At 54.0% G+C, this 17484-nt stretch overlaps 1 protein-coding gene across 5 annotated transcripts in view; it reads right to left on the bottom strand.

Annotated features, from left to right (window-relative positions):
• The window catches only part of ADCYAP1R1 (ADCYAP receptor type I), a 58499-nt gene that overhangs the window by 25616 nt on the left and 15399 nt on the right, over positions 1-17484 (bottom strand). For all 5 annotated transcript variants that reach the window (XM_059171490.1, XM_059171491.1, XM_059171489.1 and 2 more), the window contains 4 exons: positions 6108-6215; positions 3962-3982; positions 2900-2941; positions 450-562 (listed from right to left, as the gene is read on the bottom strand). In XM_059171490.1, the coding sequence (XP_059027473.1) occupies positions 450-562; positions 2900-2941; positions 3962-3982; positions 6108-6215 (284 nt within the window). The remainder of the gene's footprint in view (positions 1-449; positions 563-2899; positions 2942-3961; positions 3983-6107; positions 6216-17484) is intronic.

Genomic DNA, 17484 nt, shown 5'->3' with positions numbered 1-17484 from the left:
CCCCACAAGCTTCCTCCTCCCCTCCACAGGCTCTCTACTCTGTCAATGCTCAGTAAATGCTTGCTGAGTGCAGGGGCACTGACCCACCAGAAGAGGCATCAACCTTGGCCTGGAGAAGTGTCCAGGAGGCCCCCAGCTGGGCCCAGCTTCAACCCTTCGGTTGCTGGGCCACAGGAAGGATGAGCGGCCTGGAAGAGTAGCCAGGGAGGTAGGGGACATGTGGTGGGGGCTGGGGGCCTCAGGAAGAAAAGCAGATGCTTCTTGGCCCAGAATGAACGAACAAAAACCTTGCCCTCTGTGTGTCTGGCTTGGCTATGCAGCAGGTGCTCCCGTGCTTCCTAGGGAGAGACCTGTAGGCCCAACAGGAGCCAAGGTCTTTGGTGGGAACACCTGGTCACCAGCCTCCGCAGCCCAACCTCTGCCACCTCCACAAAGGGACAACTACTCACCTGGTCCCCGGGCTCGTATTCATCATAGTCATCAAACCCACATGCATCTACGTAATGAGGGAAGGGCTCTGACCATCCATCCTCTGTGCAGTTCCGGCTCACCACCCTCATGTCTGCAGCAGAAGAAACACTCAGCGAGGCACGGGAATGATTAAGAAGACCCTGCAATTCTTACTTGAAAATTACTTCTTAAGTGGGAATTTCTAGAAACCACATATGCACATCTGGGAAGCACGGTGGTTGAAGGCTCATGAAATTTTCCACTGTCTGAGGGAACATAGTGCTTGCTAGTGACCTCTAGCTCAGCCTGGATGTGAAGGACACTGGGGAGGACAAGGCACAGCTGATCTCTTAACAAGAGCCAAGAGAATCGAGCCTCCCTCTCTCTGGACCTGGGAAGTGCCCTGGCGCCTTCCCCAGGCCATGGGTCAGCACTCTTCAAACGTCAGCAAACAGAAAACAATGACATGAGATCACCATTGCAGACTCCAGCAGCCACAGCTCTCCAACCCAGGAATTCTGGTCCAGGAATCAGCTCAAGTGACCTTGGGGCGGGAGAGCCCCTCAGACATTGGGAGCTCTGTGCCTTACAGCAGCTCCAGAGCTCCCGCACCAAGCCATGTATGGCTTGTTTGATTAACAAGGACCAGACTTCCATTAACCTAGCGCCAGATCTTATTAAGATATGTATTCAGGTTTAAAAAAAAAAAAAACAACTTTTCCTTCTCAGGTTTAGAGGTCTGTTTCCTCTCACTAATGTACTTTAATTTCCTTTTGATAGACTTTAAAGGCCATTTTGTAGGACACCAAAGGGGAAAGAGTCATTTACGGTCTGTAGGGTGGAATTTAGATTGGTTTTTGCCCCGCCTGGGGCCTTTTAGCCTTTAATGATTGCTCATCTCATCTTCCCCTCTCCAGATTGTCTGCAAGGGTGAACCACAGATGTTCCGTGGAGGAGAGAAGGTCAGCAGCCCCCTATTCCTCCAGCCTTGGACTCTGGCCCTGACCAACCCTGGTTCCCAGACTGGCTTCCTAGGAGTTTACCTGGTATATCACGACACATGGCAATGGTTCTTTTTTCACAGGACTCAGGGGCCAGAAACTTGTGTACAAGACATTTTCACAGAAGAGGGGCTCCAGCACCCATGTTGCTGGACAGTTCCCCCTGCTGGGGAACCTCTGGAAAGGCCACCTCTGGAAAGGTCAGGAAGGAGGCAAGGGCAGAGGCCAAGACAGGAATCCCCTCTGCTCTTCCAACCCTGCATCCTCGCCAGTAGAGTTGGAAGAAATGAGTCCAGTTCTTTTTTGCCAAGAGAGTCAAAAACACACTTGCCGGGACTTTGGGAAGAAGCAGAGGGTGAGTGACCCTGCCACAGAAGACAGCTCTGCCCAGAGTGGGGAGACGACGGGTCTCCATCCCTTCTCGAATTCGAAGTCCTATGATAGGACAAGGAGGATGCGTGGCAGGCCCAGGGAGAGGAGTTGCTTCCGTCCCCCATTTGGATGCCATATTCCTCCTTCTTCCAGCAAATCCATGTCAAGCTGTGACTGGCGACCTCCTTCCAAGTCCTCTGAAAGTCTTCATGCCCCAGGGGAGTCATGGCCGTGGCCATGGGCCTCCTCTCCTCTGTGCTTTGCCCACAGCAAGGTGGTGGGAAGAGGAAAGGGAAACTGCTTTGAAAAAGCAATTATTTAAAAGTGTCCCGGAGGTAGAAGCCATTTCCTTTCTTTTATTTTTCTCCTTTCTCCGTTTCTTTTTATAAGACAGTGTGGGCACAGAACCGTATAAATCTTTTTGTTCAGAACTCTTCCACGAATTTGTCACGCTATTGTTCTGAAGGAAATCTCTAGAAGACGGAGTACTCTCTAGATTGGGAGAACCTTACAGTGACTGCACCCACTTCACTAGACTCTTACCCCAGCAAATCCATAGGAGCACAGGGTTTTAGGGCACTGGTTCTCAAAATGGGCACCCCTACCCAGACAGGCCCCTCAGCAGCACTGGGAAGACAGGCTGGAAATGCACATTCTCAGCGCCTCCCTGCCTCAGGCCAGCTAAATCAGAGACTCTAGGGGCAGGGAATCAGAGTTTTGAGGAGCCGCCTAGGTGACTGAGGTCACAGTTGAAGTTGGAGAATCACTGTTGCCCCTGAGGGAGTTCCAAACTTTCAGGGGCCCTTGAATCTAGGGTGTCTGTATTTGGAGTCCCTAGTGTGGCTTTGAGAGATCTGTGCCCCCAGAAATCATACACACAATGCTCTGTCTGGGCCCATGAGTGCAAGTTTCCGTGGAGAAAATCCACACCTTCTACAGGGAAGGAAAAGGGCCCACTATAGATCCCACAGCCACAGAAGCCCCCACCTGCCCTGGATCTGGGCCCCTCAAGCTCCCGTGCCAGCCCATGCCCTCCCTCCAGCCAGGCCATGGTGGGCCCCAGTTGATGCCCTCACCTGAGAGATCCAAGGAGTTACTGTCAGGGAAATCGAACTCTCCTGCAAAGCACAGAAGCGGGCATGAGTCAGCACGCACGGCCCTCCGTGTATCAGAGCTATGCATCGTACACTCTCTACCCTGGAAGGTCAAGGCCGTTCCAGGTCTGAAGGACAGAGTGGGGTCTCTGCCAAAAGGCGGCAGTGCACACAGGAGCCGCACCCCTCTCCGACACAGCGTGCCCTCCAGCATCAATCCCATTTGCTTTGTATTGCAGTGATGCTAAGGACGGCCCATGACTCAGTTCTCCCCACGGGGCCACAGGAAGTGGAAGCAGAACAGAGTCGGGGAGGTGGGAGGGCCTCCAGACTGGGAGAGGAGTGCAAAAGGATGACTGGGTATTTTCCAGAAAAAAAGCAGGAATAGCTACATGGGTCCTGGGCTTGGGTTTCTTCTTGGGTCCACAAGCCTCCATCTCAGCCCCAAACCTGTCTCATCCGAGGGGGCACCCAGGACTTCATCCACGGACATTTTTTCTCCTCTCTCCTGATTATTCCACCTCCATCCTTTTCTCATGACAAAGCCCCTGAAAGCAATGATCCCTCCTTTCCATTCCACTTCTAAAAACCCTATTTTCAACACATAGCTGACCTTCCACCCCCTACCCCCAGGAAGCCTCTCCTGACCTTTCATTATCCTGCCTACATGCTGCACAGCTAGGTATCTCCTGTTCTCAAGCTTGCCTTCCATTCCTACATCAAGGCCACTGAGGATGTCCACATCTACATGGGCTCACACGCACCTTCAGGGCTGTACCATGCCCATTTTCTATCCTCCACGAGTGTGTCTCATCCTCCCAAATCAGTGCCGAGCGCCCCGAGACCAAGGGCTATGTCTTCCAAGTGCCTGTGTCCCCCACCTCCTTGGATGGTTAAGGGCAGGGGGTGGGTGTGGGGGGAATCTGGTCCCTGAGGAGCCTCTCATTCCACCCCCACCCATTCCCAGCAGTCAGAACTGGGCTCCCACTGGATGGACAGATGGACAGATGATCAGCGGTCTCTCCTCTCCAAGGTTCCTCTTACCAAAGGTTTCTAGCTTCCACACTGAAACAGAGAAAGAGAGAGAACCCATAGGTAAACCAGGGAGCTAACGCTGGGTCTGTTCTCACAGGGTCCTGCTGATTTCCTCTCTCCTCCCCTCCCCATGCCCAAGCTCTGCTGGGGACCCAGGGACATGAGGACTGTAGGCTATGGGTGGGCCAGACACAGGACACTTCTACCTCTCCCTTCGGAATAGGACCCAGGGAAGGAGAGATGAGCCGAGGTGTTTCAGAGAAGGAGAAATCCCTTCCCCCTATCATCAGTAGCCTAGGAAGCAACAACTGCTATAGTAAGCAGATTCAGCCCTGGGAGCCATGAACTAGAATAAGAAATGCCATTTTCAACTTTCTAAGCAAGTCTCACTAATCCAGGCTTGTGAACGGAGACGCTAAAGGGCCCTGCCTTAATGAGCCATTAAGAATCAGGTGTAAATAACACATTCACGGTGCAATTGTCAGAGGGAGGGGACACAGTGGGAAGGGAAGTTTTCCTTGGCATCTTAGTTCACCACTGATTCATTCTGCCTTTTTGTTGTTGTTGAAAAGCAGCCGTCTCGCCATGGTACCTGACCCAAAGCAGACGTTCAAGAGACCTCAGGTAAATGATGAATGAGAGGAGTACATGAACAAAGGAAGTGAGGAAGGCGGTTTCCACAGGAATGCAGCAGCCATGTGGCTGAGTCACCGGCTGCCACCGCACCGATGTCCCCTGTGCACACTCTACCGCGTACTCCTGCACTGCTTTGCCTCTAATTCCAAATTCACTTCCTGTCTGGCTCTGGGGCACACCCAGTCCCCCAGCTGTCAGGATGGGAGAGCCCAGGGCATCCTCCTTCTGGGCTGGGGGATCTGGAGGCGGGAGGTGGGGCTGAACACCCCAGAAGGGGAAGTAACAGGGAGGGAGAGCTAAACCCTGCCTCCCTTGGTCTTCAGATGGGGCCCCACACCCCAGCATACGGCCACTCTCTGCCACCTCCCACATGCACCTGCCCCTCCAGGCAGGGTCACAGTTGCTGGCGTTCTGGAAGTGAAATAGAATGTGCCTCTGCCTCTGATAGACAGGTCAGAGGTTGGAGGTAGGCAGGACTCCATAATGGAGTGGAGCTCAGAGGTTCTCCAGTTCTAGAAGGACCCTGGCCTAAGCCTTGGGCAGGCAGCCTCAGGAAGCTGAGGGTCAGGTGGCAAGGTCATGTGCATGAGCACACAAGTGACTCAGATGCCTCTCACCCCCTCAAAAGGCCCTGCCCTCCATCCTCCCCTAAACAAGGCCCCATCCCTGGGCTCAGCAGTCTGTGGACATGTTCTCAGGACATCACCTGCCTAGGACCCATCCCTGCCTAACTTGGTGTCCTGCTTCCCTCCACAGCCACAGGAGTGGGGTGGAGGAGCAGGGCAGGGCTCTAGGCCCTTCCCAGGGCTTGGGAGGCCTGGCTAGGAGCAACCTTCCTCAGGAGTCTACAAGGTTCCAGCTGAAAGGTGGAACTGGCCTAGAGAGCCCAGTGGACTCACACCCAAAGAAGAGATCTGCATGAATCCATCTTAGTCAGACCCCTTCCCTTGGAAATGCGGTCAGTAAAGCCTTATGCCTTTGTGAGGAGCACCACCCCCCCTCACTTGTGCCTCCATTCCCTACATCCTGAGTCACACAGCTCAGCCACTGCCCAACCCTAGGACTCTCGAATGGATCTGGGGCCCCTGAATATCTCCACAGCTCATCAGTGCTCCACACCCCCAAGACCTCAAACACAGGCATGTCCTAAGCAGAGTTCTTTGTGATACCATACCTAGTTTCTAAGTGGGTATGTGAGTGTGGACATGGGGGAGTGTCTTGTGTGCGACTGCCAGAGAGCGTCTCACTGTGTGTCCATCTCTGGACACACAGCCTGGCCTCACCCACAGGCCCCATCTCCAGGGCTTCCTGGGAGCCATGTCTGTGGGCGCTTCCATGTCCCTGTGCGGACCAGGGTCTGTACTCTCATGTTCCTGCTAGCATGGGAGCTCTGGAATGGAGAACATGGCTGCAGGGGGTCCTAGGTCCTGGGTACTAGTGTCCCAGGAAGGCCTGGGGCCAAGTGTGGGGCAAAGGCTAGACCAATCATGGCCTAGGGAAGCCCCAGGGGGAAACTCACTTTGGTCTGGGTTGAAGATTCGGAAGAATTCAGGGCAGCTGACCAGGACCATCTCGCCCACATGGGCAGGCTTCCAACACGTGAGGTTGTCCCACATCCCAGGGCAGCCTATGGAGGAGAGAACCATAGTGAGAGGGGGCCCAGCCCCACCACACCAACCACACTCACCACACTCATGCAGGTGGGCACACACACACACCCTGGTGAGTCAGGCCCCTGCGGGGGGAGGTAACAGTTTCAGGGAGAGAAGGTGAGGCTCACTGTGTGAGGCAGGGCTCAGCCTCATCCCTGGAAAACCCCTCAAAGAGGAGCTGGGACATTTCAGGGGCTCCTGGGGTGGAGAGGGAGCTCTTACCTGATTTTCCATCTCTCACAGCCCCATGGTGCCAGGAGGACTATGGGGAAGGGAGAAGTAGGCCCATAGCAGGCCAGGGCAGGATCACCATGCACGAGATGCTGGGGGGTCCTTGGAGCACCCCACTATCTCTCCACACCAGCTCCCCTAGTCCTCCCAGCCTCCAGCATCATGATGGGGTCCAGCTTTAGCTCAGCCTCCTTGGTGGGCCCTCCCGGCCTCTAGAGGAGTTCCAGGAACTGGTTGGTCTCAGGGTGCTACTCCAGGCCTGCCCCTGCCTTCCAGAGATCAGGGCTCTGAGCGGTCTGACGAGGAAGAGGGCAAAGCTGGCCAGGCAGAGGCCTGCGTGGCCAAGGCCTGGGACTGTGAAGGGACTCAGAGCCCAAAGACAGAAGAGGCCAGTGCAGTAGTGGCACAGGCCCAACTCAGGCAAATGCTGAGGGCTGGAGGGGGAGCAAGGGCAGACCAAGGGGTGTTTAGGAATCACCCAGACTTGGTGCATCGCCGGACACATGCTGCCAGGAACAAGAGAAAGATGGCAAGCTTGATGACCAGGTACTAATTTGGGGGCTCAGCAGACCCTCCTGCCCCTCTGCCCACCCTGTACCCTCTGTCTCTCTCTCCTTCCACCCCTGCCAGCCTTTCCTGGGAGGTCTGGGCAACCCCATGGCTGCTCCCTCACCTCCCTTCATGCTCCACCCCTTCCTCTGACGCTATCCCTCCTCTCCGATGAGGTGCCTCTGGCCACCAGCTGCCCACGTCTTCACCCTCCTGATGGGTCTGCCTTGCCCACCTTAACTGAACGCAGATATACCGGTGGCCACCCTGCCCCCGGAGCCTCACTGCTCCCACCTTGAACAAGATCACTGGCTCATGGACTTAGGGACAGAGCTATACACAGACAACCCCGGATCCTGAGACCTGCACTACCTGAAAACAGGCTGGATATCCCCACCGTGAAAGGCCGCAAGTAATCCAAACCCAGCCTGCCCAAGACTTCACTCAGCATCTTCCACTACAGCCCTGTTTCCTGTCTCAGCCCCAGCTAGACAGACTTGAAGCCACCTCAGCCCGTCTGGCCAACCTAGTCATCTTCAGACTTTAGCAAGCACCCGTAACCCACGTGATTAACTAAACCTTTCTTTGTACACCTAGAGATGATGCATTCTTTCCTAGAAGAGAACACAGCCCTTCTGCACCGTCACCAGACCCTGCTGTATGACCTGTGGGCACCCCGATAATGTCTGCAGCTGGCTTCTGCACGCAATCAAGAAAGGTTACAGACCACTGCCCTCCTGTAACTGCCCTAAACTCCTTTAAATAAATCTCTGGGCCAAGCAGTAACCTCAGAGTTGGTTTTTGGACAAGACTGCCATCTTCCCAAGTGGCAGGTGGCCTGAATAAAGCTCGTATTGCTTTCCAATCAAAACTCATCTCTCAAGTGTTGGCTGTTCAAACAAAGGGCGGCCGAAGTTGGGTTTCGGTAAGAGACTGCCCTTGCTATGCCTCCTCCTCCTTCTTGTGCCATATCCAGAGGGCCATCATGTTTGGTTGGTCTGACTGAAAAATATATGTGGACACTCGTGTCCTATTCTCCATCCCCTCAGCCCACCTGAAAGGAAGATCTGGGCAGGACATCCAGCCCACCTGTAGTTGTGCTAACCTTTCAGAGGACCTACCACCTCATGTCCTCAGCATGGCCCCCAAGGCGCAGCCCTTGCTTCCCCCTCTGGCACACAGGGAGAGGGTGAGGCCCTGGGACGGCAGTCCCCCCAGGGAAAGGGCATGAAGTGCGAAGGGCATGAAGAAGGGAGCCCCAGGGAACCAACCGCACATTTATCAGGTGGGCAGAGGAAGTGCGAGTGGTGACGTAATTCCCACGAAGGGGAGCAAAGGTGGAGGAGGGAAGCGGCCACACGGAGGGTCCGACAGCAGAGTGCAATTTCAGGAAGGGACTCACATCCTGCTGAGGGGTCTAGAAATATGGGCTTTGGAGAGGGCTTCTTTACCAGATCAAGGACAGTCAGAGGGTGACCGACAGTGTCCCACCGCCCAGAGCTGTCGTGAGGATTAATGAATTCATCCATGTAAAGCTCTCGGAGCTCCAGGCCCACTCAATGCATGTTCATTGCTGTTACTGGCATTAATTTCATTATTTCAATTAGGCGTCCCTGAGAAGCATTCCCCTGGGAGAGGTCCAGGCGAGGAGATGAAGCAGAGCCCGGCAAGGTGAGGAGAAATTCCAGTGGAGTGTCACAGAGGACGACTGGGCAGGCACTAGGCCTGCAAGGGGAGCCTAGGGCAGACCTCATGGGCTCCCGGCCTGTCGGGGTCCACAATGGACTTAGCCTTTGGACAAGAAGGCACCCAAAGCTTCCAAATGCAGAAAACCGGGTCTCTCAGAATCCAAACCCAGCCACTTTGGAATTCACACCCAGTAACATTGGCCTGTGGTCTCCTGGCTCCTGGGATGACCGAGTTTGGGAGCTGGAAGCCCCACAGAAAATTCTGAGGGAAACAAACCAGAAAGACTAGGTCACTGGGGCCACGTGAGGGGAGCAGGGTCCCAGGTCTCACAGCAGTAGCCAGTTATTGCTGATTCCTGCCCACCCTTCACAGCAGGAAACCAGCCGGCACGTGGCTGGTTATGACATCATGTCCTTGAAAGAGACCCAGCAGCGTATCTTTGGCTGCCATGGCCCACGCGGATCACGGAACGGCCGTGGAGCATGGCTGTGTCTGGCCCATGCCCTAGCAGCCCCAGCCAACAGATGTTCCCTTAATGTGGAACATTAGGCCCTGACCCAACCAGCTGCGACAGCCAGCTGACGCTCCTGAGGTCTCAGGGCCCTTCAGATAAACAGAGCGTGCTCCCGAGGGTTGAGGAGCAGGGAAAGATGCAGAGCCCCAGGCAGCAATGCCATGAGGGGCAGTGGGGGCTCCCAGGTGGGAGGTCGGAGGCCTAGAAGCCTGTTGGGGAATTTGTCCTGCCCCACCTCTCACACCCATCAGGACCAGGGCCACAGCGGAGCAGGAAACAAATTTGAGAAGGTTGCATGGGAGGGCAGAGGAAGCACAAGGGCCCCTGCAAGGCAGCCTTAAGACTCGAATTCGGTTGACTTCTGCCAAGGGCTCCCTTCATGACGCTGGCAAGTCTCTACCCAGTCCACCCGGACTTAATTTCCCTGTGTGCAGAGAGTCTCTGAGCATATGCCCAACTCTGGATGACCAGATCTCAAATTAGGAACAGAGGTTCACTCATGACCTGCTGGTGTCTAGAAGGGTGGCCGGGGAGGCCGGGACTGCCCTCCAGGGCCCCACTGCCAGGGCAAGCATCTTCCAGGACCTATCCGCCACGGTGCCCCACCCTACCCCATGGTCTGCCACACTATCGAAGCCTTCCCGGTGCGCTCCTTAGGTTCCTGGCCTGGTTCCCCTCCAGGGACTAAGGTTCCCAGGGGCAATTCCTATAGCACCAGGGCAGGTGGAAAGACTAGAATAGAAATCCATAACTTGAGAGCCCAATCCCAGTGTCTGGGTTTAGGGAACCGCATGGTAAGAATTGGATATTTGGTCTTAGTCCAGCTTCCAGGCAAAGCACGTAAACCTGTGGAATTTCCTGATAGAGGTAAGGGGAGTGTCTTCAGTTATTCATAAGGCTCTTCCGACCACACCTGAATTTATGCTAATGAGGTGACTCTGGGGCAAAGATGGCTGGTTGCCAGCGGGTACTTTCAGCTGGCAACCAGCTGTACTTCCCTACATGGGCGGGGAGCTAGAAATTGGGCTAATCACCAAAGGCTAAGGATTTAGGGGATCATACCTACATAACAGAACTTCCATAAAAACCCTAAACAATGGGGTTCAAAGAACTTCTAGGTGGATGAACACATCCACATACTAGCAGAGAGGTGACCCCCGAACTGCACAAGGACAGAAGCTCCTATGCTCCTTCTGGACCTCACTCTACGACCCCCTTCATCTGGCTGTTCATTATATCCTTTATAGTAAACTGGTGAACGTGTTTCCCTGAATTCTGGGAGCCACTACTGCAAATTATTGAAACTGAAGAGAAGGCAGGACATGGGAACCTCCAATTTGTAGTCAAGTCAGACAGAAGCATGGATAACATGGGGACCCATGATTTGCAAATGGCATCTAAAGTGCGGGAGGGGAGAGTCTTCAGACCGAGCTCTTAGCCAAAGGGTCTGGGCTAACTGCAGACAGTTAGTGTCAGAAGTGAATGAAATTGTAGGGACACCAGTCGAGTGTTCACAGAAGCCTGGAAAACCCACATGTTCGATGTCAGAAATGCTGTGAGTAGAAAAATAGTTTTCCTTTAGGGGACAATGTCACTGACCCCACTGGGAGCTCACAGCCCTCTGCCCACCCTCCTGCCCTGCATCATAGGGTTTGCAGGAGATCGAGAGGGCCACCTTGGGGCTCCCAGGATGCTCCACCTCTCAGAGGTGGCGTGGGCTCTAGCTTGTCTCCCCTCCTTGATGGGGCCTGCTCTGAATCCCCCCCAGAAACCCCTTCCAGGAAGATAAGGAGGGAAGAGCCTTGGGTTTCTCTGAGGACAGCAACTCATTTTCCTTCCACCCCCACAGAACACATCCAGTTCTCTATCTCCATCTGTTTCAGACTCTAGTCCCAACAAAGCTTAGTGTTGTTGGGACTGGAGGATTTCAAGACAGACGCCTTTTCTCCTTCTCCTCCCTCTCCTCCTTTTACCCTATTTTTCTCACTCTCCCTTCCCCTCCCTCTTATTCACACATTTATTCAAGAAATTGTGTCAGTTATGAGTCCAACGCTGCAGAGCAATACAGGAGTGAAGAAATATAGCCCCGGTCTCTGCCTGTACAGCGCTTACAGCTCGGTGGTCTAGGGAAAGATCTTGCTCTTTAGGCTAAATGCTAAGAGAAGCCCTTAGATGATGAATTACCTTCCTATTGCTATTGCAACAAAGCCAACTCAGTGGCTTAAATGCCACAATGTCTTATGTTGCAGTTCCGGAGGTCAGAAGGTCTGAAACTGACCTCCCTGGGCTTAAATCCAGATGTTTGCTGGCCTGCATTTCTTCTGGAGGATCTAGCGTGAATCCATTTCCTTATCTCTTCCAGATTCAAGACATTCTTTGCCAGTGGCCCCTTTCACCACCTTCAAAGCCAAGAGCACAGCGTCCTCAACTCTCTCCTTCTCTGACCCTCGTGCCTCCATCCTTCCCTTATGAGGACCCTTGTGATTACACTGGATTCACCTGAATAATCCAGGACCCTCTCCCCATCTTAAGATCCTTAACCCAATTACACCTGCCAAGAACATTCTGCCATGTAAGGTAACACATTCTCAGGTCTGGAGGATGAGGATGGGGCCGCCACTGCTTTGCCTCCCTTAGATGCGTTTCAAGACAAGGTGTCCCCTAACCCTCCTACACTGTTGGTGGGAATGTAAGCTGAGGCAGCCACTCTGGAAAACAGCATGGAGGTTCCTCAAAAAGTTGAAAATAGAGTTACCCTATGAGCCAGCAATTGCACTACTGGGTATTTACCCTAAAGATACAAATGTAAGTGATCTGAAGGGGCGCGTGCACCCGAATGTTTATAGCGGCAATGTCCACAATAGCCAAACTGTGGAAAGAATCTAGATGTTCATCAACAGATGAATGGATAAGGAAGATGTGGTATATATACACAATGGAATATTACGCAGCCATCAAAAGAAATGAAATCTTGGGCGCCTGGGTGGCTCAGTGGGTTAAGCCGCTGCCTTCGGCTCAGGTCATGATCTCAGGGTCCTGGGATCGAGTCCCGCATCGGGCTCTCTGCTCAGCAGGGAGCCTGCTTCCTCCTCCTCTCTCTCTCTCTCTCTGCCTGCCTCTCTGCCTACTTGTGATCTCTCTGTCAAATAAAAAAAAAAAAACTTTAAAAAGAAATGAAATCTTGCCATTTGTAATGACGTGGATGGAACTAGAGGGTATTATGTTAAGCGAAGTAAGTCAATCAGAGAAAGCTAATTATCATATGATCTCTCTGATATGAGGAATTTGAGAGGCAGAGTGGGGAGTTGGGGGGGTAGGGAAGGAAAAAATGAAACAAGATGGGATCGGGAGGGAGACAAACCATAAGAGACTCTTAATCTCATGAAACAAAGGATTGTTGGGGGGTCGGGGGTAGGGATAGGGTGGTTGGGTTATAGACATTAGGGAGGATATGTGATATGGGGAGTGCTGTGAATTGTGTAAGTCTGACGATTCACAGACCTGTATCCCTGGGGCAAAAAATACATTACATGTTAATAAAAATAATTAAAAAAAAAAAAAAAAAAAGACCAGAGTCTTTTTTTCAGGAGTCCCCTGATCTGATTCCATAGGAATTCCATAGGAATCAGATCACGTGTGGGAAGGTAGAACATTTCAAGAACAGTCAATCAAACACGGAAACATATCTGTTAGGAGGATAGGGCAGAAGTGCAGGGGAAGGCGGAGGGGCTGGATTTGGAGCCAGGACAGCCAGGAAGGAAAGTTATGTCGTGTAGGGAGGTCTGGAGGCAGGACTAAGGGCCCTGCGACAAACCAGCTGTGACCGGCAAGCGTGCCCCCGACTGTTGGGGGCTCAACGATATCACATGACTGAGTTCACACAAAGGTAAGTGGAGGTTATGGACTGCTCTCAGAGGCATCCCTCACAGGCTCCATGCCCTTTCTCTCCCTCTCCCCTCTCTGCAGCATCCTTCGAGGCGCCAGGTTGAGGCCGGCAGTGTTCTAAGATGGAAGGAACCCGGGGCTCTGAATGATGGTGCAGAGTCAAGCTCTGAGTCCCACGTCTGCCAACCACGCCGCCCTGTGACCCGCATAAGCAATTAAGGCTCCCTGACTGATGCAGTGAAAGGGAGGCGGGTAGGAGAGATGGCACCTGGGTTTCTGGCTTGAAATGTCGGTATGGCTGGAAGAGTCAGCCATTCCCCACAGTGGAAAGAACCTGAATGAGAAGCAAATGGTGGTGGGCACGAGGCAGGCTGGAGCTCAAGGGTTTCGTCTGGAGGAGTGTGTTCAGTTTGAGATGGTGCCAAGAGCCAAGTGGAGGTGGATTTCCCACAGGCAGTTAGATAAAAGTCCGGAGTGCAGACGGGGAGTGGGAAACTGGGGCAGGAGAACAGGAGTGGTCAGCACAGGGAACAAGGAGTGCCCAGCACAGTGAGGGATGCTAGGTAGGGCCACGGACCTGGACAATGGGTCTAGTGAGAGGGTGTGTGGCAAAGAGAAGAGAAGAGGATATGGCTTGTTTCTGACAGAAGAAGGAATGCAGCATCAGAAGAGGGGCTCGCAAAGAAGGCTGAGGAGGGGTGGCCAGAAACCGGGGACTCCCAGGCCAGGTTAGCAACATAGCAGACAGGAAAGCATGCTTCAAGGAAGACATGGTCAAATACATCAGTCGCTGTTCCCCTCCTCTCTGCGAGTCAAAAATCAGAATGGCCTCTCTCTCCCCTGGGAGAACTCTCTGCTTGGACATCCCCAAGCACCTCTCCTCTAGTTCCCCAGTTCTACATGAGGCCCGTCTCTGCCCCCCTGGCTCAGTCTGTTCCCCAGCCCCACCCCACCCCCCCGAAAACCTGAAAGGCTCTGTGGAACCTGGTCCAAGGAATCCAGGTGCTTCAGGGATCCTACTTGGGGCAGAGCGCTGTGCACACTCAGCATTGGGGGGTGGGTGTGGCTGCTGCTCATACCAAGACACTAAGACACAAAGCAGCCAAGGAGACGCAGTGCCTTGCGACAGCAGGAGGGGAAAAGACCATTTGGGCACACTGAACAGCGAGAGAATACAAGGACCATTAGCCTCGACTGGAACAAAATAAGGAGCTAATTGCAGGTTGTCATGGTGATGATTTTGTCCAGTTCCACAAGTGTTCAAAACCCATGAGACCAGGGGCACCAAAGGGACTCAGACAAAGATGCAGTCCTCCCTTTGAGGATGCTCAGGTAGTGTTAGAACAAGCCCCTCATTTTAGCACAATTCAAGGGTAAAAAAAAAAAAAAAAAAGATTCCATTTACTGTAATTGACTTTCCAGCCAATATTTCTGATCCATAAAATGGGAACCAGCTGTGGGCTCGGTGCTGGGTGGTGGGGAGGTTGTTGGGGAAGGAAGAAGATGCAGTCCTCCCCTCTGGAAGTCAGCCGCCCTCAGAGCGGGGACCCCGGAACCAGGAACACCACAGGGAACTTGCCAGAGGTGCAGCTGTTCAGGCCCCACCAGACCCACTGAGTCAGAAACTCTGGGGCTGGGTCCAGGAATTCTGCATTTTAACAGCCTGCCAGGAGGTTCTGAGGCAGGCTGGGGTCTGAGAACTACGGAGCTAAAGGAAAACCAGTTCGGACAGAAATGGAACCTTTTGTCGGAAGCGAGGGTCCCCGTGGACCCTCTCCCCATCCCATGTTGAATGCCTGTTCCGTCTCAGAGCAGCTGGGAGAGGCGGTCAAGGAGGGCTGGGGAGCCTGGGCCCGGCCCTCCTCCAGGCCTCTCCTTGTGCGGTGAGAGTGGAGGTGGGAGCTGGGGCGAAGCACTCGGCACCCCCGGACAGGCCTCCGAGGCTGGGGCAGAATAGCAATGAGCAGGCTTCCTCATCTTCCTGCCAAATCTCCCTCCTGCCCCAGCCAAAGCCACCGCAGGCCTCTTTCATCTTCTCCAGAATAGGGGGACCCCCAAGGAGACCCCACTGAAACGCGGGGAAGACCTCCAGGCTGACGGAAGCCCGCAGCGCTGCAAAGCGGAGGTGCTGACCGGACCCACCTCGCACAGGCAGGCCCCTCGGGTTGAGCACAGGGAACAAAGAGGGCCGTGCCTGTGACTTGTGTGCCCGGCACCTCTTCAGAGTGGAGATCCCGTTCCCACGCACAGGACTCCTTTCTCCTCTCTGGGCACAAGAGCACTGCCACACAAAAGCACCCCCCTGGCTGGGATGGCAGACCTGGGTCCTGTCCCAGAGCTGGCTCTGGCACTCCGTGTGACTGAGCCAGTGACAGCCACCTCCAGCCTCAACCTCTCTCTGGGTCACATGACAGAGCTAGACTCGGTGTTGTCTCAAGTCCCATTTAGCATTCAGGGGCTTTGGGATGAGGTTCAAAACCACCAATCAGGTCGCCTCAGTAACGGTCCCGAGAAACATCTTTAAAACACACCCAGGATGTTGTGAACAAACCTCGCAGTCAGCAAGCCTGTTTTCACTCTGCCGGCCTCACCTGGTTTTTGTACCCTCTTCAGCCGGCATCTCCCTTCCCCTTGGCTTCCACCCCGAAGGCCACTCTGGCCACTACTATCCCATGTTCTCTTTGAGGTGTTCCAGTGACAGACAAGAGTTGGGGAGGAAAGAGTTGGGGCTCCCTTCCTGGGAGCCCTCCCCCCGCAGCCTGCCCTCGCCACAGACACTGTAGCGTGGACACACTTCAACCTGGCAGATCGGTGGCCCCATTCCAATGCACTTGCTTCACTGGATTTAAAAGATTATAGGAAATATACGAAATACATAGAAATACATTTTTCAAATACAGCAAAGCATGACTGTGAGTTCATAACTCATGGTTACTAGAGCAAGAAGAGAGTTTTCCTTTTTTCTCTTTCAAGTGCACTTCAGAGGCATCATTTGACCTCTGGCCAGAGTTCCATGCGTGGTGCATGTGCTTAGGGGCAGAAGGGGCAGGAGAGGGGGAAAAAAGGGGTGCAGGGGGAGGGCTGGCCTCCCAGGTCACCCCAGCGCAGACCGGCAACACCATGCCAATCGCCAATTCTCCGTGACATTCGTGTTTGACTCTTGGCTAGGAACAAGCCCCCAGCCTGGCTTACCTGAACGCGGAGGGCTGCTCTCTTGCCCAAGACGGCACGAGCATCAGTGGCTGCTGTCCTCTGGCCACAACAGTGGCTCTCTAACTTGGATATACTTTAGAATCATCTGAAGGCTTTTACCACAGACCTCCCCACCAAATGCTGATTGCATTCGCCTGGGAAGGGCCTGGCTATCAGCATCTTTAAGTGCTCCTGGGGGTTCGAAGACACTTCACAGAGCAAGGAGATAGACTGTTGCCTGGATTTCACAAGCAGGTTTAATACGAAGCCAAGAAGCCTGGCTCGACGGCAATGACAAGGACCCCCCCCCCCAAGGACCTGAGGCTCATATGGAGCATGTGGGGAAAACAAAGGCCCCTAGCAAACTCTCCCCTGTCTGCTGACAGCAAGATCAGTGCTCCCCCAGAACTTGGCACTGGAAAGATGCCCAGAGGCCGCCTCCTCTGAGACCCACAAGGGGCTCTTCTAACCTCAGCTTGTACAGAAAAGCCCCTGGTGACCACTGGACCCTCCCAGGACTCCCGCCTGCCCAGCCCTGCCTCCTTCCCATAGGACTGGAGCTGGGGCCTCACACCCTTAGAAACACAGATGCCCTTTAGCCTTTCCGTAGCCAAGTGAAGTGCAGGCTTCTAGGGGGTGCACTGAAGAAACCCCCCCCCCTCGCTCCTAGTTATCTCTCCAGCCTCATTGCAACTTCCTCTGCCAAGTGATATTTCACTGCACAAGGGGGAAGGGTGCAGTGGATGGTCTCGCTCTGCTCCTCCTCTGAGCCACAGTGCAGTGGTCAGCAGCAAGGGCTTCAGAACCTCCAACCACATGTCCCAGCTCCTCCCTCCCTGGCTGTGTGACTTACCAGGTAACGGGCTCGCAACCCGATTTCTATGAGTCTGAGAAGCAGCAGCTATAAAACGGAAGGGAAAACTCTGCCCAGCCCATAGGTGGGTGAGGTTTCATGAGCTACCCTGGGCAGCTCCGTGGAGGGGGAGATTCAGAAACTGTCCGTAGCGAGCTGCTACAATCCCCGTCTCCCATACTCACGGCTCCCTTCCTCCCTCTATCAGGTCGTCTCCCACCTGGAGCTCTTGCTCCCCTTCCCATGCTTCTCCATCTGCCCTCTGCAGCCTGAATCTGGTTCCCAGCCCCTCCTCGAGTCTTCCAGAAAGCCCTTCCAGATTGTCCCAAAC

Source organism: Mustela lutreola, chromosome 4 (genome assembly GCF_030435805.1).
Source record: "Mustela lutreola isolate mMusLut2 chromosome 4, mMusLut2.pri, whole genome shotgun sequence".
Classification (NCBI taxonomy): Eukaryota; Metazoa; Chordata; class Mammalia; order Carnivora; family Mustelidae; genus Mustela; species Mustela lutreola.
The sequence above is the reverse complement of the archived record's forward strand: the minus strand, read 5'-3'. Positions and strand labels throughout refer to the sequence as shown.